This window comes from Peromyscus leucopus, chromosome 5 (assembly GCF_004664715.2).
Source record: "Peromyscus leucopus breed LL Stock chromosome 5, UCI_PerLeu_2.1, whole genome shotgun sequence".
NCBI classification, from domain to species: domain Eukaryota; kingdom Metazoa; phylum Chordata; class Mammalia; order Rodentia; family Cricetidae; genus Peromyscus; species Peromyscus leucopus.
In genome coordinates this window covers 56,241,821-56,265,584 of record NC_051067.1, presented here as the reverse complement: position 1 = coordinate 56,265,584, position 23,764 = coordinate 56,241,821, and the positions used below count along the sequence as shown (strand labels likewise).

The 23,764-nt window shown below is 37.1% G+C and overlaps 1 protein-coding gene across 1 annotated transcript; it reads left to right on the top strand.

The window, feature by feature from the left end:
- The first annotated feature begins 8,203 nt into the window (after nucleotides 1-8,203).
- LOC114708030 (estradiol 17 beta-dehydrogenase 5) lies at nucleotides 8,204-22,723 on the top strand. Its single transcript, XM_028890994.2, has 9 exons — nucleotides 8,204-8,360; nucleotides 10,962-11,129; nucleotides 13,293-13,409; nucleotides 14,677-14,754; nucleotides 15,127-15,249; nucleotides 17,759-17,868; nucleotides 18,144-18,309; nucleotides 19,807-19,889; nucleotides 22,465-22,723. Exons 1-9 carry the CDS (start codon nucleotides 8,277-8,279, stop codon nucleotides 22,505-22,507), a joined length of 972 nt encoding a protein of 323 aa, XP_028746827.1. The 5' UTR covers nucleotides 8,204-8,276; the 3' UTR covers nucleotides 22,508-22,723.
- Nucleotides 22,724-23,764: the final 1,041 nt, after the last annotated feature.

Here is a 23,764-nt window from a genome sequence, read left to right as displayed (position 1 = left end):
GAAATGAAGTGGGTAAAGTGAAGAATTCACTACACCTGAAGTAAATTTCTTCCTATATTATCTGCAGCCACCAAGCTATGTCAAGGGACTAGTTTCTGTTCTTCACTTCATTAAGACATAAGGAAATATCCAAAGGACATTAGCAAAAGATATGTGACAGAACTTCAATATTGGGCAAAATAGTGTAAAGTCATGTTACGATTTAGTTCAGCAATACAGCCTCAGCCTTGGTGAACCACCAAGGGGCTTTCACCTAGGAAGGTCAGGAAAGGAAGATGGGATTCAGGGTTATTATTGTAATTTCATGCTAAAAAGAAAGATTCTAACCTTCTTAAAATAATTGAAAAGTGTAAGTTCATTTTACATTTTTGTTCCTTAGCGAACCAACAGAATTTCAAAACATGATCCTAATTTAGATCTCAGAGGTTTAGATTTGACTGTAATTAGTTCATGATTCCAATAGCTGTGACTTAATAGTAGACTGTATCTATGTGCTGAAACATTTGAGTCCATTTAGAAAAAAAATCACAGAAACTAACTGTCTTGGAATCCTCTCACATAACATCTACCTCAGACCAATCAACTGACATTCTGGTGGACATAGGACAGATATCCAGTCCCTCCCCTTACTGAGGGGCTGTTTGAAGTTGAAGGTTGCTGGGGGAAAGGGAAAACACTTTTTAAAAAATGGATGTGACCACTTACTTGTTGATTCCCAGGCTCAAGCGGATGGCCTGTATTGGCAGCACTAATTGGACGTAGTGGGTTGTATATAAGAAGAAAGGACATGAAGATGGATTGGTGACATGTTGAGGGAGATATAGAGGGAAGTTTTAGGGTTAAATGGTAGACAGATTTTCTTATATTTCATTGTATATATGTATAAACTTCTCAAGAATACAGAAGTCTTAATAAATTACTGTAGTTATATAACTGTATTTGCATTAAAAGAAAGGTCTGACTTAGTTCTTTCATGCAGAGTTAATGATTGTTGAGGAGAGAGTTAATTGAGCTTACAGTCACCTGTCTGTCCACGGGCCTGTCAGTAATCTTACTGCTTTAGAATCTAGGGACTTTCAGCCTTAACCAGATAAGGTCAGAGGCTGCCCCTGAACTGTTTGCATAAGCAGGGTAATTTGTGTATACTTGCTTTCTATTGCAAGAGTGTCCTTGCATGCTCCAGTGAAAATCTTAGAAAATTATTTCAATAGCTTTTCTTGTAGAAAACAATTTCCATATGTTTTAAAAATCAAATGCAGGCATATGTTAGTGTGTCTGTGTGTCTTTCCTAGAGAATATTTACAGAATCATTCTCTTTTACTTTTTCTTTTCTATTTTCTTTTACTTTTTGAGATTAGAATTATAACACTTCTCCCTTTTCCTCTCTAACAAGTGGTTCTTAACCCTTCTAATGCTGTGACCCTTTAAAACAGTTGCTCATGTTGTCCCCAACCATAAAATCATTTTTGTTGCTATTTCATAATTTTAATGTTGCTACTGTTATGAACTGTAACTGAAATATCTGTGTTTTCTGAGGGTCTTAGGTAATCCCTGTGAAAGGATCATTCGACCACCTAGGTGTCATGACCCACAGATTGAGAACTGCTACTCTGAACCCTCCAATATATTTCTGCACTCTCCTTTAAATTCATGTCCTATTTTTATTAGTTGTTATTGCATACATATATATTCTTAAATAAAACCTTCTCTGTCCATATAATGCTGCTTGTATATATATATATATATATATATATATATATATATATATATATATACAAGTTGTCACTGAATAAACAATTGTGTGACTTTCCCTGGAGAAGACCAACTTTTACTTTCCCAGCTTTCCTAAGTTACCTATAGATCTTGGTATAGGGGTGAGGCCCCATGAGCTTTTCTCTGTCCACTTCAGCATGTCTGTTGGTGTCATTCTTGTTCAGCTCATGTTTAGGCAGTCATGTTGGTGAGACTCTATGGGTTTAGTCTGTGACATTACTAAGAGATACAATCTCATAGTAAACTCCATGATCCTCTGGCTTTTGAAGTCTCTGCCTCATCTTCTTCAATGTTCCTGAGCTTTAGGTGCAGGTGTGTTTTGTAGATGTGTCCATTGTTACTGGTATCCATAATTCTTAGTTTTGGTTGTAGTTTTCTATAGTGATCTCTATCTGTTGCAAAGAGAATTTTCTTTGAGGAGGGATCAAAGACAGATACACAAAAATTTAATAATTTTTTACTATTAAAAGAATATCCCTTTTGCTGAAGACATAAATTATTCATGTCATTACACATGGATAAATCAAACGTGTGCCCAACCAGAAACTTCACCCTTAAAGACTAGCCTTTAGGGTACTGGAAAGTACTTTGTGTGCTACCAGAGAGGAAAAGTATCAATATCACCCAGCTACAAATCAGTGACCTGACTGCAAGATATATTGGTGCAATGATGGCACAAATGTTATGGAAATAATCAATTGCTTTTTAATAATTGAATTTAAGGTCCACTCTATGAGATAGAGCCCATGCTTGACACTGTGAAAGTGGACAAGAATCTGCAACTAGATAGGTGCTAGGTCCTGGGGAGGTAGAATCTACTATTATTCTGCTAAAGGAAGACAGCAATATAATGACTTCTAATGGCATATTACTATATTTATAGATCAGTGTATCACTGAATTTTCATCAGAGAAGCTTATTTATTTTTTAGTACATGGTAATTAACACAAAGATCCAGATCTGTGTGAAAGATGAGGAAGAAAGATTACAACATCCATTGGTGATAGGTGACTCCAAGAAAGCAGTGTTTTCCTCACACAACAGAGATGATGCACATATAAACTTACAGAGACCATGATAGCATGTACAAGATCTACACAGGTTCAAACCAGAAAAGCTTCTAGTGCTGAAAAGAGGAAGTGGAATTGTAGTTGGAAATTTTTCTGTGTCCTGGCTGGTTGGCGGTAAGGACAAATCTCTCCCACTGGTGTCCCCCAAGTAAGCACACAGAGGCTTATAACTGTTTGGCCATTAGCTCAGGCTTATTACTGATTAGCTCAGACTTATTACTGGTTAGCTCTTACACTTAAATTAACCCATAATTCTTATCTATGTTTAGCCACATGGCTTGGTACCTTTTCTCCATTCTGCCTTGTCATCTTGCTTCCTCTATATCTGGCTGGCAACTCCTGACTCAGCCTTCCTCTCCCCAGAATTCTCCTCATCTGCTTGCCCTGCCTATACTTCCTGCCTGGCTGCTGGCCAATCAGCGCTTTATTTATCAACCAATCAGAGAAATACATATTCACACCACGCAGAATGACATCTCACAGCATGGAATAATTTCTATACCTAACCAAGAAGCTGTTTGCAGTTGTTATCTGTTGGGAAAGGGCAAATCATTTTTCTCCTATGGAGTGTCACTGGGTACATCAATCACACTCCAGGCCATCAGACCCTATGCCCAGATGTAGTTAGTCAACCCCAAACACATTACATTTATGTGTGTGTGTTCTTTCTTTTATTTTGGTTTTGTTTTGGTTTGCTTTTTTTGTTTTGTGTTTTTGACTTCTCTTTTCAGAGAGAAAGAGTGTGTGAAAGAGAGAGAGAAAGAGAGAGATCATGAAGTTGGATGGATAGGTAGGTGAAGAGGATCTGGGCGTAATTGAAAGAGAAGAAATAATATGATTAAAATACATTGTAGGAAATATTTTTAATTAAAAACCTCTTCTCCCTCTGGAGACTGGTAACCGCTCTTATATCCCTGGGGAGAGTGGAGCCTCCTAAGCCCCTCCTCACCTCTCTAACTGGATGTTAAAAGACTCAGTATTGTTCAGTCAGGTCTTTTGCAGTTGATCACAGTTGCTGTCTTCAGGGGCATTGATCTTGTCATGCCCAGGTCTAATACACTTATTCACTCCAACCAACAATATATAAGGGTTCTCTTTTTGCCACATCCAAGTCAGCATTTACTGCTCCTTCTGTTATTCATGATGGCCATTCGGAGTGGGGTAAGAGGGAACCTTTAAGTAGTTTTAAAGCTGAACATTTTAAAAACATTTACTGCCAATTATAGTTCTTCTTTTGAGAACTTTCTGTTCAGTTCCATTTGGGCAGTTTGTTTTCTTGTTTGTTTTTGTTTTGTTATTTCTAGATACCAATTCTTAGTCATATGTCTAATTACTATAGATTTTCTTCAATTCTATGGACTGTTGCTTCATTTGATAGTATTGTTTGCTGTATAGAGAGGCCTTTTAGTTTTATGAGATTTCATTTGTCAGTTCGTTGTTGGTTAGTTTAGTTTTAGTTTTCCCTCAAGCTAATTGAAGTCCTATTTGAAAAATTGTTATCTTGACTATAAGTTAAAATTTATCCCCTACTTTTTTTCTCTTGCAGTTTCAGGGTATCAGGTCCTATACTGGGGTCTCTGGCCAATTTGTAATTGATTTTGTCCAAGGTGAGAGGTAAGGATGTAGTTTCATGTTTTAGAAGTTGAAATCCTGTTTTCTAAGCAGTACTTGTTGAAGAGGCTGTCTTTTCTCCAATATATGTTTTTGGCATCTTTACAAAAAGAATGGTAGCTGCAGTTGCATGGAATTATATCTGGGCCCTCTATTCTATGTGTGTAGTTTTGTGTTAGTGTCATGACGTTTTGTTAGTATGAATCTGTAGCACAATTTGAAACCAAATCAGGTATGGTGAAATGTCCAATAGTATTCTTTCTGTTTAAGATAGCCTTGTCTATGGTTGGCACTTGCGCTACTATAAAAATTTGGAAATTGTTATTTTTCAGTGAACATGAAAAAAATGTCCTGATATTTTAATGAGGTTTGCATTGCATCTGTTGACTGCTTTTAGTAGAATAGCCATTTCATAATATTAATTCCTCCAATTCATGAACATGGGAGGTCTTTCCATATTTTGGTGTCTCAGTTTTTTCAATGTCTTAATGTGTTCATTGCAGTGTGGGGCGTTTACCCACCAATCCCACAGCTCCCCCAGAGTTTTCTTGAGTGTGAGCAGCAGGAAATATTAGATAGAAGGATTTATATTGCAGAGATAAACAGAAAGAAAATAAAGGATAGCCTCCAGAGGGCCTGGAACCTATTCCAACGGGCCCCGAAAGTCTCTGCCACAGGGTATTTATAGAGACGCCAAGGGGTGGAGCAAAAGACCTCCCCATTAGCACAGCCAAGTGCAGACCATCTCAGACATCTGCACTCAGGCCCGTGGTCCTAATCATCCTCTCTATGCGGACCTGCTGGGTAAAGCCATGAGGAATCTGAAAACAGGCTCCCACATTGCAGAAACCTTCTCCTTGGTTAGGTTTATTCATAGATGTTTGCACATATGTGCATGAATGTGTGTGTGTGTGTGTGTGTGTGTGTATGTGCGTGTGCGTGTGTGTGCGTGTGTGTGTGTGTGTGTGTTGTCAATGGAACTGTTCCCTGAATTCTTTTCCAGTAGTTTTGTCATGGGAAGATTACTGATTTTTTTGAATGTTACTTTATATCCTATCACCTTGCTGAATGTATATCATCAGTTCTAAGGGTTTTTCTGATACAATATAATGAAATTATAAAAATTTCAGGTAAATGGATAAAACTGGAGAAAATTGTACTAAATGAAGTCACCCAGGCCACAAAAGACAATGCTGCTGATATGTCTCTCTGGTGGGCCCTAGCTTAAAATCTTTCATTTTGTGTGTTTAACCTAGAGTTCATGTGAAAACTAAAACACTAGAAAGTTCACTATCAAAAGTATGTATTTAGGGAGGGAGAATGACAGAATGTAGGTGAAATTAGAGAGAGGAAATACTTGGGAATAAAGATATGAGCATGTAGTACAGTGATGCGGAAGGGGAAAGAGGGACCAAGGGAAGAGTTAGCCAAATGAACTATGCACAAAGAGGTTACTTTGGACTTTCAATTCTGCAGCACAAATAAAAATATACTAATAGAATAGTGGAACATGTGTCATATGAAAGAATGGAAAGTGAATACAGGAAGTTCAATATTTAACTGGGCAAGGGAGAAGACAGCTAAGGAAAAGGAAAGTAAGGAAGCATAATAACCAACATCAAGTGTGTAGTAAGAGACCCACTAGTTTTTAAGCTAATTAGAGGTATAATTAAAAAGTAGAAAGGCATTTGAACAGAGTAGTGAACTATGAAGACACAGGTCATTAAAGAAAAATCCCAGTGCTTAGCACATTGACTTCCTTATGGGTTGTTCAGGAAGTTCTCAGAAGTACCCTGGAACAATACAAGCCATTGCCAATTCTCCTCATTGTCTTCTTTAACTAGATGGTAAGACCCTATTAATGAATATACCATATGCTTCGGGTACAGGACATAGAGAAATTAGTTTTGAACTGTCCACAGAACTCTTTCTCTGCTAGCTAGCTAGTTTTAACAGTGCTGGAAGGTGCTATGTAGGAAGCTGGGGAAAAAAAACAATGTTATTAAGTACTGGATGCTGAAGGTTGCAATACTGACCTGCCAGGCAAGATATGTCCACTGGTGCAAAAGTGGTCAAACTGTTTATGGGGGGTAATCAGGCTCTTTCTTGATTGTCTTTGAAGCTGCCGCATAGGAGGGAATTCACACCTGGTACAATAAACCTAATCAAAGCCTGTGGCTAAGGAAGTTATAGGCCCTAGATAAACATCTACTGATTTTGTTTTTCTTAGTGGTTATGATGTGACGCTACCTTCTGAATATTTATGCTTATGTTTATATATTTGTGCTACTTCCTACCTTGGTCTGAGAAGCTTTTTATTGTAGTGAGTAGAGGTTTAATACAGAGATTCATAACTATTCAAATGCTGAGAATAAACACCTCCCCTTTCCTCAGGCTCAGGGAACACCATCAGAAAGGGATTAAAAATAAATTGTGAGCTGGAGGATAAGGAGAATTTCAGGGAAATGCTGTCCTCTGGATAGGACATGGTTGCATACATGAACCAGGAGTAGTTACAGTTAGCTGCACAAGATCAAGCCAGTTAATAATTCCACAATTGAGGGACAAAGGACTTTTGAGATTCCACCCAAGATAAGAGCTATTGTTAGCTGATGTCTGTGCTGTGAAGGCCAGACACTTTTCTTTGAGGATGTAGCCAGCACCTCCTCCTCCCCTCTCTCCCAGATTCACTGCTCCTCTGTCTTCCTTTATAAAAGAGCAGGCATCCCAGGGTTATCAACTGAACATGGCATAACAAGATGCAATAAGACTATGGATACACTCTCATATCAAGGCTGGCTGAGGCAACTCAGTAGATAGGAGGAGAAGGGTTCCACAAGCAGGCAAATGAATCAGAGACACCCCAACTCTCATTGTTAGGAGTCCAACAAAAACTCCAAGCTAAACAACCCTGGCATGTATGCAGAGGGCCAAGTGCAGACTCATGCAGACATCGTGGTTGCTGCTTCATTCTCTGTGAGGCCCTGTGAGCTCTGCTTAGTTGGTTCTGTGTGGGCTGTGTTCTTCTAGTATGCTTGGACCCTCTGGGTCCAATTCTTCCTCCCTGTTTTCGGCTGTGTGTCCTAGCTCTGCTTAATGTTTGGCTGTGGCTCTCTGTATCTGCTGCTATCAGCTGCTGAGGCAGCCTCTCTGATGATGATTGGCTTCCTAATCTATGAGTATAGCAGAAAATTACTAGGAATCATTGTACTGAATTTTTTGTTCTTCAATGCTGTTTGGTTCTACCGTAGGTCTCTGAGCCATCCAGCTTCCAGATCCTGGATATCCAGACAATGTCAAGCATGGGATGCCTCTTGCGGCTTTTGCCTAAAGTTTGACCAGTCATTGGTTGGCCACTCCCACAAGCTCCAAGCTACGATTGCCCCAGCACATCTTGCAGGTACAACAGATTGTGGGTTATAGGTTTTGTGGCTGGGTTGGTGTTCCAGTCCCTCTACTGGAAGACTTGCCTGTTTACAGAAGACGGCCAGTTCAGGCTCCGTATCTCCCATTACTAGGAGTCTTAGTTAGGATCACCCTTGTAGATTTCAGGAAGTTTCCATTACACTAGGTTTTTACCTCACCCCTGAAATGCCCCCTCCCCCCGTTTCAGTCATCTCTTCCAGTACTCTCTCTTCCTCCCTCCCCCTCACCTGATCTCTCCTGTTCCCATCCTCCCCAATCCACAGTCCACCTGCGAAATTTATTTTCCCCTCCTACTGGTTACTCATTACAAGTGATCTGGGGCTGGGCCAAGCCTGTATTTGGTGTTCTGTGAAGAAAGAAGAAATAGTAACTTCTCCGTTGGAGGACCAAGAAGCCATGAATTCTAAACAGCAGACAGTGAAACTAAGTGATGGTCACTTCATCCCTGTACTGGGTTTTGGTACCTATGCACCTCAAGAGGTAATGGTAGCAGAAAGGGCTGAGGGTTCAACAAAATAGAGAGCTTGGCTTGGGTAAGTGGGGCTGATATGATATATGCAGTCATTTAGTTCTGATGTGATACTGTGGGGCTAATCTGCTTCTCCATTTCACCAGGCTAGAGCTATTCTTTGTGGGAGGACAAGGCAGATTGCACTCATCATCAGGACTGATCCACAAACTAGCTCCAGATTATTGAGAGCACTAGTTTTTCTTTTCATTTCTCTCTATCGCAAATAGGCAGAAAGAATAAAAAGAAGCCATCAAGAGCACTGCATGATGACCAATGATACTGAGTACTGACTATGTTTTTTCTTTAATTTTTTATTTCATTTTAAATTTATTTGTTTATTTTACATCCCGACTGCAGTTTCGCCTCTCTCTTCTCATCCCATTCCCTCCCCACCAACAACCTCCTGCCCCCCACCTCCCAATTCACTGCTTCTTCATTTCTGTTCAGAAAAGGGCAGGCCTCTCATGGATATCAATAAAACACGGCGTATCAAATTGCAGTAAGACTAAGCACCTCTCCATGTATTGGGGCTCAGCAAAGTGACACAGTATGAGGAATAGAGCTGGGGCTATTGATCTCTGCATCTGTTTCTACCAGCTACAGGATGAAGCCTCTCTGATAACAATTGGGCTTTTAAAAAGTGTTTGTTAGCCACCTCCAATTCTTATATTGACATGTGTGTTTATATATTTACTCATTTTAAAACTGTACTATTCTTTTTCGTGTGCTGGATAGTTTTTTGCCAAGTTGACATAAGTTAAAGTCATTTGAGGGGAGAGAATGTCTAAAGTGTTAGAGACAGCCCCTGCTCCCACTGTTAGAAATTCCCTAAGAAGATCAAGCTACACAACTGTCACATATATGCAGAAGGCCTAGGTCAGTCCAATGCAGGCTCCCTGGTTCAGTTCAGACTCTGTGAGTTCCTGTGAACCAAGGTTATTTGATTCTGTGGGGTTTCTTGTTATGTCCTTGATCCCCCTGGCTCCTACAATCTTCCTGTCTCTCTTCAGCAGGATTCTCTGAGCTGGGGCAATTGGTCTCTGCATCTGTTTCCACCAGTTGCAGGATGAAACGTCTCTGATGACAATTGGGCTTTTAAAAAATGCTTGTTGGTCTCCTCCAGTTCTTCTATCAACAAGTGTGTTTACATATTTACTCATTTTAAAACTGTACTGTTCTTTTCATGTGCTGGATAGTTTCATGTCAACTTGAAATAAACTGAAGTCATTTGAGAGGAGAGAATGTCAGTTAATAAAATGCTTCCATAAGATTTGGCTGTAGGGAATTTTCTAAATTAGTGATTGGTATAAGAGAGCCCAGTCTACTGTGGGTGGTATAATCCTGGGTTTGCGGTCCTGGGTTCCATAAGAAATAGATTGAGCAAGCCAAAAGGAGTAAGCCATTAGGCATCAATTCTCTCTGGCCTCTGCATCAGCTCCTGCCTCCAGTTACCTGCCTTGACTTTCTGCCCTGACATCCTTGAGTGATAGAGTGTGACCTAAAAGTTGTAAGGTGAAATAAATCCTTTCCTCCACAAGTTGCTTTTGGTCAGAGTGTTTTACCACAGGAACAGAAACTTTAACTAAGACAATGAACATTGGGGAAAATATTTACTTTTTCCTGAATTTCCTTCAATTTTCCTATACGTTTACTTCATCACCATTTCATTTTCATCCTTTAATGCACTTCTATATTTTTAATTAAAATTTAGCCATGCAAAAGGAAAACTTATTTTTAGTTATATCACAACTTCCAACAAAATACAAAATTGTAACTTAAAGGAGGGCATGTACCCGAATATTTTTCTATGTGATATCCTTAATTTCCTAGGTATGAATCTTTGAGTACACATCTTGCTGATAGTTTTTATTTTTGTGCAGATAAAATGGCTGTGTGAAAATAATTTACATCATACTACTGTCTACTCAATTCCTGTTGACAAACTCAACCTTAGATGATCCCTGGGAATGTTGACATCTTCCCATTTCATAACAAGGATGAAAGCTTTCCATGAACTGCCTATGCAAACAGTAGGACTCACGTGTATTTGCTTTCATCTGGGATGCACTAGGGGTTGTTTAACAAGCTACAAATGAACAGCTTAGGAATGGAGACTCTAAAAAGTTTCTGTTTAAACTCTTGTATTTTGCAAATTCAGTGTTAGGGACTTTGATGTATTCTCTGTGACTTCGCCGGGAGAAGGCTCATCAGAGATTCTATAGTGTTTCTTCTTTATGTGATCTCATGCCCTTTTTCCTGTATAAATTTTATGGTTTCATATACCTAGGCATCCTTCTAGCACATAACAGTTCCTGAGGTATCAGTGCAGACCCTAATGCCAATGACTGACCTGTAATTGACTGGACAGATTGCCTGGTTCCTGGGGTACCCACTCGTGTGACTCAGTGGGAGAGGTCCAGATAAACTTGGTTGGATTCTTCTCTGCAAAAAGACACCTCACTGAAGACACAGGGAAACTTGATGTGGAACAAGATGTTTCCTTTATTCTTGTACCTTAAAAATTCTAAGTCACATCTATCTCTAAATGCTGCTTTGGGTTGCTCTTTTAGGTACCCAAGACTAAGGCTACAGAAGCCACCAAAATAGCTATAGATGCTGGTTTCCGCCATATTGATTCTGCTTCTATGTATCAAAATGAAGAGGAGGTGGGACTGGCCATCCGAAGCAAGATTGCAGAAGGCACTGTGAAAAGGGAAGATATATTTTATACAACAAAGGTTGGTAAAATGTACAAATTGACCCTTATTATTGCATACAATGCTAAACATAGAGAAAGCTTTAGCTTTTTCATCAATGTCTTTAAATTCATCAGTGGAATGTTAACTATCTTCTTTTTCTGAGTGTGAGAGCATGATTTAGAATGGACTGAAAAACTGGCTTTTTGGGGGGATTGCGTGAATAGCTATAAAACTTCTCAATGTTTTGAAAACTACTCTTTTTCAACAATAAGATGCACTATTATAAGAAAACACTTTTGGTGTTAAACAAGATATAATTAATTCTATAATATATGATATAATTATATAAGTAAAATTATACAATAATCAAACATATTATATAAATATGAATATTTAGTATGTAGCCATAACCTAATATGTATATAATTCTATAATGTGTTCCTTCTCCCATAACTAGGATATAATTGGATATTCAAAATATTTTCCATTCAGATATATAAAAAAATAGACATGAGTTCATCCCCTTTGAGTTGATGGGATAATCACATTAGATTTTCATTTTCTTCAGTAAAGATTTTGTTTCTATAAGAACAGAAATACTATGCACAGTAAGAAGTATATGAAATTACATTTATAAGTTATTAGCAGCTATAATCATTTATTATTATGGGCTATATATAATTGTGTATGCTATACTTTTCTGAAACTGCTACCATCACCACAGACCTCAGTAGTTCATTATGCTATGCCATTATGATGTCTCTGAAGTCATTAGGCAATTGGAGTAGTTCAGCTCAATAATAGTCTATGGAATACCATTGCATATTTGGTTCACTGCTAAACAAAACTTTGTTATGTAGCACATGGCTATGTGTTCTATATTTGTATTTTGGTCTTTCTTTCCTAAGTGGTTTCCCATAAAAACCAAACTACATTTTTAAAAGCTTCACATTTCCAAATGAAGATATTGAGGGCTTTGTTGTTGCTGAAGGCAATGATTTCAGTGTGAGTGGCCAGGCCATGTAAATATTTTGATTTTTTTCTTACGCTGACTCAGTTAAAAATATCTTAGAGATGATACTGTTTGTTATGTAACTTTACAAAGAGGATATTGAAATAAAGAGACTGGAAATATCTACATCTCAGTATTAACTTACAATAATATTTTACAATACTCTTAATGCATATTCCCCATTTAGCAAAATTGTCCAGCAACTCAATTTATAGGTTATATTGTCTTCACCCATGTGTACCCACAGAGACCAGAAGGGGGCATCAGATCCCCTAGAATTAGACTTAAAGAACATTGTGTAGCTGCCAAATGGGTGCTGGGAACCAATTCAGGACTATCTACAAGTACACTCTTGCTAACACATCTCTCTAACCCTCTATGGGTTATTTTGAGTTTGTACACTTTTATTCAGCTTCTCTTCAGGCAGGCACAGCAGCATTGTGCCTTGTTCCTGTGATGACTAGTGAAGATTGAAAGTGCACATGGCAACAATTATTCCTTCATCAACCATTTTACTAAAAAGACCTGAGACCCCAACTAACAATGCAGAGTGAGCAAATGTAGACCACCCAATTATGTGGTTGTTAACACAATCTATCTTTCTGGAACAATTTTAAATGGCTATTTAGACCTAGGGAAACACTAAATAAGATGTTCTAGAGAATAATTCCTTCATTGCTGCTGTTTTTTTTTTTTTTTTAAATAAAGTAGCTGTTCTCTTAGTGTTCTTGGGAATCCTGGTACATCCTGAGGAACTTTACATAAGGTTAATGAGGTTATTTACATTACAAGCAATAGTTATGGGTGAAGTCAGAGTTACTTCACATATGTTAACCTAACACAGCACACCACAATGAATTATATGCAAGAACAGTTATAGTGTATTAGATGCTTAAAATGTTTTATTGATTTAGCAAAATGTAATTTTGATGATTATTATTGAACATTATTATTACTTAATGAAAGTTTTGGAACTTGAGTAATTTTCTAGGTTAACTTACAATGAATAAACATTTAAAGGAGGTCTATGGTTATATCAAATGAAAAAAATTCAAGAGGAAGAGGAATAGTTTCTCCTATGGTCATCAATGTCACACCAGTAGAAAAATGTTTCTATATTAGGTAAAGTAACACAACAAACTCTTGAAATTTAATAATTGAATGTTAGTTCCATTCTTTACCTTTCATAGCTTTGGTGTACTTTTCATCGTCCAGAACTGGTGCAATTTTGCTTGGAACAGTCACTGAAGAAACTCCAATTGCACTATGTGGACCTGTACCTTATTCATTTCCCAATATCTCTGAAGGTATGCAGTTTGGATTACCAAAATTTTTTTATCTTTAATGTTAACATATTCCTAGTTGGTTGAATTCAACTTCTATAAAGTTTTAAAACATAATTCAGTTAATTTTAGAAAATACTCCAAGTGTTTTATGCAAAGGAGTTGCTAGGATTAAGTAAACAAAGACCTTAAGCCATAATAAATAGATTTGGTATTATAAGTAGTCTTAAAAAGTGTCTCTGCTTTTCAATTCCTGACCTGTGTATTACTTTAAATTTGTATACTTTTTTTAAAAAGTTATTTTAATTTTACTTTATGTGTGTGAGTGTTTTGCACTATGTCTGTGTGTAGTACCCAGTGAGTTCAGAAGATGGCATTGAATCCCTTAGGATAGGAGTTATAAACAGTTAAGAGCTGACATGTGGGTACCAGGAATTGAATCTGTGTCCTCTGGAAAGCAGCAAGTGCTCTTAACCATTGAGCAATCTATTCAGTTCCAAATTTGATTAGTTTTTTTTTCCCAGCAATTTCCACTGGTGACAAATTTAGCCTTGAGGAAGTTTGAAGTTCTAGTTCATTGACAGGTGTTGGCTTCTCTGTATTTTACATCATCAAAATAATCTTGAAAGTATACCAATCTAGGACTGGAGAGATGGTTCAGTGGTTAAGAGCACTTTCTGATCTTACAGAAGACCTGAGTTTAGTTTCCAGTTCCCACTTAGGCAGTTCATAATTGTCTATAACTCCAGCTTTAGTGGACCTGACACATTTTCTAACCTTAATCAGCACCTTCACAGTTGTGAAACACACACACACCAAACAAAGAAACAAACACAAAAGAAAGCAACACAACAAAATGTAACAACCTTGTCTCTTCATCTTTTGTTTACTTGCCAGGCTTGAAACACTCACAAGCAAGGAAACATGGGGAAGATTTCTTGTTTACCATGGGCCAAAAATGGAGTTTATTGTTGGTGGAGATCACCATCATATTCTTGTCCAATTCCTAAGTGAAGGTGGCATTGAATAGAAACACAAGACAAACAAGATAGTGTAAGGACCCAGAAATTAGTTCTTTATTAAAATTTAATTATGTATTTTTTTAAAGAATTATGGTGTTCAAGGACATTCTTTACAACTCTACATTCATAATATAAGTATTACATGAAGTGTGATCCACCCATCTGCTGGAAGTCCTATTCACAACCCTCTATCAGCGAGTTTTGCTATTGTGAGGAATAGCTCTCAACTAGCTGTTGAGAGATTAGTTTAACATTTGTCTCTATTCCAGCCAGGAGAGAATTATCTTCCAACAGATGAGAATGGAAAAACCATATTTGACACAGTGGATCTCTGTGCCACCTGGGAGGTGAGTATTTGGATTAGAGAGCACAATGGGAAGTACAGAAAGGGCAGAACTCCACTGTGAGTGTGAGGTGTGCATTCTGTGTTGTAAAAACTAATGGTTTTATAAGGGCTTGTTTCTTAAGATTGGGGACCATTCATGACAGTGATATAATAGTAATGAAGGGAAGGTTTGACTAAAATGACAACAAAGAGTCTAATTGACCAAGGATAGCTCAGGGTTCTCATCATGGATGATACTATGATTTTCCTTACTCTTGTTTTTCCTAAGGAGTAATGCCAAGAAGTTTCATTTTCATTTTCTTACAGTGTTGTTTCTAATGTTATAGTCTTCCATTTATATTAGTTTATATTTTGGCATATTCTTTCTGTCTAGGCCATGGAGAGGTGTAAGGATGCAGGACTGACCAAGTCCATCGGGGTGTCCAACTTTAACCGGAGGCAGCTGGAGATGATCCTGAACAAGCCAGGGCTCAAGTACAAGCCTGTGTGCAATCAGGTGGGGATCCTCAGTCCCCATTCTTTCCCATTTACTCCTTTCTTTCTCTACTACTGCCAGGTGCCAATTGGAGGGAAGAAATAACTTTAGAAACTTAGAATGAAGCTTTAAGATGATCTTATTCCCTAACATCTTTCAATTTTTCTGATTTCTGCCATTAAATAAAGCGTAATAGCAAGTTCAGTGTGCCATGCCTTGTCTCCTGAGTTATTTTTAGCAACATTAAGGTAATTGGTAAAGTTTCTTTATTATAAATAGTGACCTAAATCATATACATATTTGGTACATGTTTCATTACCAATTTTCATGTCATATTTGAGAATCCATCAATGATTTTTGTGTAAGTCATCAATTTTTGTGGTTTGGAAATCATTATTTCATTTTTAGCTACTCTGTAACATTTCTTACCTGAGGCATCCTTTGAAAAATTCAAACTAGTAAAATTATTTCTAGAAGAGAAACTAATCTTTTATAATTTTCATTATCAGTGTTTTGAGAAAGAAAGCTACTATAATGATTACCATTGACGGGGTATTCTGACTTTCCTCTTTACATGTTTATCTTCTCATTTATTCCCTTCCTTTTCTATCCACAAACCCTCCCATGTGAAGGCAGAACTGAGAAAAGGTACCAAGCCACGTGGCTAAACATAAATAAGAATTATGGGTTTATTTAAGTGTAAGAGCTAGTCAATAGCCTGAGCCAATGGCCGAGAAGTTTTAATTAATGTAAGCCTCTGTGTGTTTACTTGGGTCCAAGCAGCTGCAGGACTGGTAGATGAGAGAGATTTGTCCTGACCACGGGCCAGGTGGGACACAGGAAAACTTCTAGCTACACTCCCATGTACCCCTTTTCCTCTTTCAAATTCAGTTCATAACCTTTATTTTGATTCATTGTTGTTATAAAAAGATATGTATGTGTGTTTGCACATACATATTTACAAATTTATGAATATAGGCTTCTCAGTCTGTATAATGTTACTTGTATATGCATATGTTTTTAGGACTGATCAGTTGGTACCACATAATCGATTGGCATGCCCCTACCTGGGGAAAACTGTTTCTCCTACTCTCAGAATTCCTTAGTTGCTTGTAGTTCTTTTTGCACATTAGTAAGACATCATTCATTTTCATTTTCTGTAAATATTTGCCCTGAGTTTTCTTATTTTTCATCTTAATATCAAGAAATACATAGGCCAGGCAGTGGTGGTGCACACCTTTAATCCCAGCACTCGGGAGGCAGAGCCAGGCGGATCTCTGTGAGTTCGAGGCCAGCCTGGTCTCCAAAGCGAGTTCCAGGAAAGGCGCAAAGCTACACAGAGAAACCCTGTCTCAAAAAACCAAAATAAATAAATAAATAAATACATAAATGACACTATTGTCATGTCCACATACCTGTTTCTTTTCTTCCCCTTATGGATTCTTATGAATTTTTGTTTTAGTTTTCTATTTAGTAATCAAAATTCAGCGTGTCCATTTCCTGCTCCACATCTGGAACCAGTGATGATTCACTATAGCAAAAACTAGTATTTACATCCATCAAGTAGGATATAGAGCTCACTCCCCTCAGACATGTTACTTCCCCAACTGTTACTTCCCTTCATCCTAAATTCTAAATTTAACCATGTAAATCTGGAACAATTAATGGGAGTAATACATAGGTAGAGGAGGAAGTGTAAGAAGGTGAATAGGCTCAAAATGTATGACATATTTATGAAGATGTATCTGAAATTCCTCACTAAGTGCAATGAATATAAATCAATTACTTTATCTAATCATGGACCTAGCAAGATAGTTCAGTAGTTAAAAGGTCTTATCTCCAATCCCTTTGATTTTTGGGACCCCGTGATACAATTTTTTTTTTTTTTTTTTTTTTTTTTTTTTTTTTTTTTTTTTTTTATGAGACAGGGTTTCTCTGTGTAGCTTTGTGCTTTTCCTGGATCTCGCTCTGTAGACAAGACTGGCGTCGAACTCATAAAGATCTGCCTGCCTCTGCCTCCCGAGTGCTGGGATTAAAGGCATGCACCACCACTGCCCGGCTCCACACAAAAATCTTTTAACCACTACATGTTCACTGTGACATACACACAAATACCTACCAAACCCCAAATACATAAATAAATGTAAAAAAAAAAAAAATCTTACTACAAAGATGTTTATATTTTCTATTTTTTCCTTTTTGACCTCTTCCTTCTTCATCTTTTGATTCTGTGTGTTTGTTTGTTTTGCTTGTTTTATAGACATACTCTCTAACTGTAGCCCAGGTTGGTCTGAAACCTATTATAGACTAGAATGACCACAAGTTCATTGCAATCTTCCTGTCTCAGCTTCCTAAAGTGTTGGGTTATGGGCATGAGTCACCACAACAGGCCTGATAGTGATACATTCAATTCAAATTTCATTACATGGGTTAAACTAACACACATTTTAAGTATTTTTTAACATTTCTTTGTAACATAAAATATGGAATTTTATGTAAATTAGTATGTTTCTATTTTATTCATTTGTAGGTAGAATGTCATCTTTATCTCAACCAGGGAAAACTTCTGGATTTCTGCAAGTCAAAAGACATAGTTCTGGTTGCTTACAGTGCTCTGGGAAGCCACCGAGAAAAAAAATGGTAATATGGACAATGAGAATAAAACCAAAGGAAAACATGGTTGATTAAATATTTTTTTAATCTTACAACACTTTTTTTGGAGTTCATTATGTAATGAATTGTAAGCAGGGAGAATTTTCATTTTTGGGAGAATAAAAGACCATAATGGTTTTATAGTTCCATGCATTAAATTTGTTAAAACCCTGGTCTATATATCGATCTTCCTATGTATTAGAAGTCTTCTAACAAATGAAAGATTAAGGAGAAGGAATTTAACATTTCTACCTTCCCTCCAGGGTAGACCACAATACCCCCATTCTTTTGGATGATCCAGTTCTTGGTTCCATGGCAAAAAAATACAAGCGAACTCCAGCCCTGATTGCTCTTCGCTATCAGCTGCAGCGTGGGGTTGTGGTCCTAGCCAAGAGTTTCACAGAGAAGAGGATAAAAGAGAACATACAGGTAATGAGATGTTGCAGCTGTTAGGCACCTACACAGAATTGTCCTAATGGACTTGGTTTTTAGTACTATAACACTAGTCAGAATCACAACGCATTTGTGTTTTAAGGGCATCTCCAGGGGTTTTTCAATCCTATTTCTTAGAAGCATAGTTAGATTTTTATATCAGAATGACATTGGTAATTTAACCTTAAGTGAGTGGTATGCTCTTTTCTTCATTTTCTGAATGAGGCAGGTGAGACTAGGTGACTTTCATTCTTCAAATTATGTGTGTTTCCCTATACATATTTATATTTTAATGATCAGGTCTCTAATCACTTTGAATGCACTTCATGTCAACTATCTTTTCACATCTTGGCTCCTTTGAGAGTGGTTTTCTGCTCATTTCAAATACAGAACATTTATACCCTTAACACTAGTAGTGCTAGAATCAATCCACACCTACTACAGGCTCTTTTTGAAAAGTCGCTTATGCATCTCCTTAGTTCATGGTGAGAGATTTGTGTGGGCTGACCTGATCTCAGGTTATTGTAATTTTAGTCGGGCTCTCTCTTGTTGCGTAGTGAAGTTGCTCATGCTTGTGGGGAGCAGTGAGGTGTCTGCTCCACGGTACATATTTCATTGTCCTAAGTGGAGTTGGTTTCTCCCCTCAGTAGTGTTTATCCTCCCGCCAGCCAGTGTTCCTCGTATTGTACAATCCACAATAGTTTCTGAATTCTATAATGTGTTTTCATGTTTAATCTTCTATAAGGTACACTATTCCTTCTTGTAAATACAACTGATGCCCTAAGACATGTGGCAACAATTTCTTCCACATCCTAATGTGAACAGCTCTAAATTCATTTAGTATGGAGTGGAATCTGGAAGATACAAAGAAGAGGAGATGTTCTTGTAGTCTATTTCATTTTTGTATTCTCTAAATTCATTGATCTTACATTCTGCCTTTGTTAAACAACTCATTCCTAAATCTCATTTCCCCCATTACTTAAATTAAATACTATTATAAAAGAGATTTTCTCTCTACATTATTTAGATTATTCATGGCTTTCTTTGTGGTTACCTGATGTTAAGCTTTCCTGTGTGAAACACACTGAAATTCTTCTCCATTATCTTTGAAAATGTCATTCTCTGTTCTTTCCAGCTTATTATTAAATTTCATCAGAATTATTCTGTCATCATTTCAAATGTTGACTAAAACATACTTACAATTGAAAAATGGGTAATAAAATTTTTATCAGATTTTTAAATTTTTTTTATATTTCTTCTTCAGATTATTTGTTAATACCTTTGTCTGTGAGACTGTACATTTCAATTCAGAAATTAATTTCCACACCTGGTATTTATCATGTACTTAAATGTTTTGATGAACATGTGTTTAGTTTCTAGATTTCTTTAATATATTAATATTTTATCTGAACCATTCAGTCTGGTACATTTGAAATGGGCAGATGGGCAAATATGCAGTATAAAATAATAACGTAGTTCCTAATTGTTTTTTAGGTTTTTGAATTTCAGTTGACTTCAGAGGACATGAAAGTCCTTGATGGCCTAAATAAAAATATCCGATACATATCCGGTTCCATGTAAGTAATTTCAATAAACCTATTTTACTCAACTTTTTTTTTCTGAAGTGAATATAACATAATTGTTATCATTTGCCTTAATTTACACAAGGAATACAGAGGCCACGTTAAATCAGGAAGGAGACAAATGCTTTAGTAACTGTTTCTAGCCTCCTGTGGATTCTGTCCATTGTGACAGGAGCAGGAGGAGTGGACCCTGGCTCAGGTGCACCTACTGCACTTACTTCTCTCCTCCGGTTTCAGGGAACATTCTGTCTTCAGTGCTGGGTCTGTGCGCTTCATGTGTGCTTCTCAATTCATCTGTCCTGTGATTTACCCTTGAGGCGTTTAAACAAGCCTCTTGAAGCCTTTTCAGTTCAACATCATTTTACATATCACCTACTTAACCTCTAATTATATTAAATGCATGACCACCGATCCTATGGTCTGTGATATTTCCTCCAGGTGAAACTGTTCATTGTTTTCAGGCAATTTAATGTTTTCAATGGTTTTAAAAACTCCACTTCTTTCATATTGCACGTTCCCCCCTCAGATTCTAATCACTGTGTTTGTGTTAATAATGACTGGCTTAATGAATTCTATAGCTCACTTGGTATTGGTTTTCTAGCCTATTGAGATCTCAATGTTGAAGGTCAAGAAGTTATAGGTAATAGAGTTATAATCAACACTATAGCATGTAGAAAATAGTCCCAGAAAACAGTCCCACCTGATGGGGGACTTCTAGTCAATAAGAAACCTTACTCTTCCTTCATGCTATATATATCTTATACATTTGAAGTAGAAAGTATGTATGTATATATATGCATATATCTGATATATACCTCATATATATATACATCATATATACATACATATATACACATATGTATGTAGCATGAACCTTAAAAGTTCTTATTAATAAAAACAAACCCAGAGCCACGTATTGGGGGTCAACGCTTAATGATCAGAGAAACAGAACAAGCCACAGCTTCCTCACCTTGCCAGTTCCTCAACTGATCCTCTTTCCTCAAACTGGAAGCATCTGTGTCCTCATCTGAATGGGTCTCAGTGGAACTGTTGCTCAAAAGCCTAAAAGCTTAACCAGCTCTAGTTCCTGGTCCTCATGCCTTATATACCTTTCTGCTTTCTGCCATCACTTCCTGGGATTAAAGGCATGAGTCACCATGCCTGACTGTTTACAGTGTGTCCTTGAACTCACAGAGTTCTGGATGGATTTCTGCCTCCCAAGTAATAGGATTAAAGGCGTGTGTGCCACCATTTTCTGGTCTCTATGTCTAGTGGCTGTTCTGTTCTCTGACCCCAGATAAGTTTATTAGGGTGCACAATATTTTGGGGAATACAATATCACCACATATGTATGTATATATGAATATATATTATCTATATATATGTATATACAAACATATATCAATATATCATATATATCAGAAGGCAGGAAAAGATATATTTATTACATCAATGAGGGAAGAAATGGAATATGTATTTCTTCTAATACTGGGAAATTACTCTAAAAGAACATAAATATGAGAATTGATGAGCATAGTGTACACTAACATATATAAAAATTGCTAATATATTTTATCTTTATTAATGCTTTTATTAGTATGAAGAAAAGTGAAGAAAAACAGATAAATATTACAAAAAGACCAAGCACCAAGCAATCACTTATATTATTCATGTGAAAAATTAATAAGTAATTCTTTTTATCTCCATTACAGCTTCTGTTACTATTACTTTCTCGTGATCTTCTATAGCTATCTTCTAGGATACATATGTGCAACAGTCTTCCGCTTATCTTTGTGTATTGCTTTGTATGACATGTGCATGTATGTGCCTGTTTGTATAAGTGGGTAAGTGCATGTGAGTGTACCATTGCATGCATCTGGTGGTCAGTGGACAATCTTGACTGTGGTCCTTGCCTTCCACCTTGTTTGAGACAGAGTACTTTATTTCTACTGTGTATGCTAGGCTACCTGTGGGTTTGTAGGAAGTTTCCTGTCTCCACTTTCCATCTCACCATGGAGAACTATTACAGATGCATGCTACCATGCCCAGCTTTATGTGGGTACTGGGGATCAAACCTCATGCCACCTGTTTGCACCAAAAGCATTTTCTCTACTCAGCCGTTTCCAGTCCATTCTTTCTACTTTTGAATCAAGACTAGTATAGTGCATGTAGAAGGCAGCTAGCAAGTAATTTATCAATTAGGAAAATTGAAATGAAATTGACACCATCCATTTGTATCTTCCTGAAGTACTTCTTAGTGCAGAGAGTGTAGCTTGGCTTGTTCTTTTCAAAACAAGGGGATCAGTTTCTATTTTCGTTAAGAATTTGTAATTGAAAGAACCAAATATCTTTTTTGATAGATGTATATTTGACACTTTGACTTTCTATTTTCTGTATAAGACTTAGGGAAAGGAGCATGATATGAATTACTTATTTAGCTTTGTTTAACGATTTGTAAAATAATGTTCAAGGTAGACTGTATGAACTACCAAAAAATAAAATTTTGTATTTTCACATAACAACTTCATAGAAGTCACTCAAAACTAATATGATTTATTTGTCTTTCTAGCTTTAAGGGCCACCCTGAGTTTCCATTTTCAGATGAATATTAACATGGAGGCCTGTGTCATGCCTTGTGCTGGAAGTCCCTGCATGTGGATAGTATAGAGGAAGAGTGCACAGTGGTGATGATTCCATAAGTCACCCTAATCCATGCTTCTGAGCAACCCTGGATCTGCTGAATTCTCAGCCATATGCAAGGAAGCAAACACAGTATATATTTGCCCCTTTCTGAATAGAAATAAAGGAATGATTTTCTGCAGCATTTATATATGCCAGTTTATATTATTCACATATTTTAACTTCTCCTGACTCATTTGGATCCCAAAAGGATTTCCTTGGAATGTGTGTACATGGGATATAATGATAAAAGACATTTTACAAACATATCTAATGTCATCAACAGAAATATCTGGGAAGTAGGAGTTATCAAGTGTTTATTAATGTTTTTCTCTGGTATTTCAAGAACAAAAAAAGCATATCACTTGTGGTGTAGAAAGTGAACCATTCATAGGAAGGGTGACCTTGAGTCCCAATGTTTCTCCAGAAACCTAGACACTGAAGTATCTTTGCTGGGGGTGGGTGGGATGGGGGTTGAGAGGAGCTGAGGGGAAACCAGCCTTAAAGGATCATGAATACTCTAATGAAGGGAGATTTAGCAGAGACAAGCTGAACCAGTCTTTTCTTGGAAAATGTGAATCAATATCCTTTGGAAAATATATCTAAGAAAAGTGTATTATGTTTGCAGTGCACCCTCAATCTAGTGATGTGTGTCAAACTGGAGTCCAGGTATTCCAGGAAAAAGCAATGTTCTTCCTCATGTGTAGGGACCTTTATTTAAACTTCTATGTCTTTAAAAAAAAGTTTTAACTTTGTCAATTTATTGAAACCCATTTCAAGCATTTCCCCCCCTCCATTTGAGTTAAACTAGCTTTCATGAACAAAGGTTACCTTCTAAATTTTAGAGGATAACTAAGGCAATAAGATAATAAGGAAAATATGCAACAATTCAGGAGTTGTGTGATCTAACTCACTCAGAGTTGTTCACAAAATATGACCAAATATGATTACTGACCAAAAGTTAGGTTTCCAGTTTTAAGTCTGTTAAGTCAAGAACTTGGAAACTGCCATTTATTGCCTCACAATAAAGAAGAAATTGATGAACTCATGCTACCATAAGAAAGCCAAAACCACAGGCCAAAGTCCTTACCTGAAATCAAGATGAGAAAATTACCATCACAACATACATAGACAACATGCAGGTTTTTTTTCATGTTTTTAATAAGAAATTTGTTTTACCATAACTGGAA

Coding starts and splice junctions, on each gene's coding strand:
- LOC114708030 (XM_028890994.2), top strand. CDS start 8,277: ATGAATTCTAAACAGCAGACAGTGAAACTAAGTGATGGTCACTTCATC. Junction 13,410..14,676: donor ATTTCCCAATATCTCTGAAG/GTATGCAGTTTG, acceptor TCTCTATTCCAG/CCAGGAGAGAATTATCTTCC. Junction 15,250..17,758: donor ACAAGCCTGTGTGCAATCAG/GTGGGGATCCTC, acceptor ATTCATTTGTAG/GTAGAATGTCATCTTTATCT.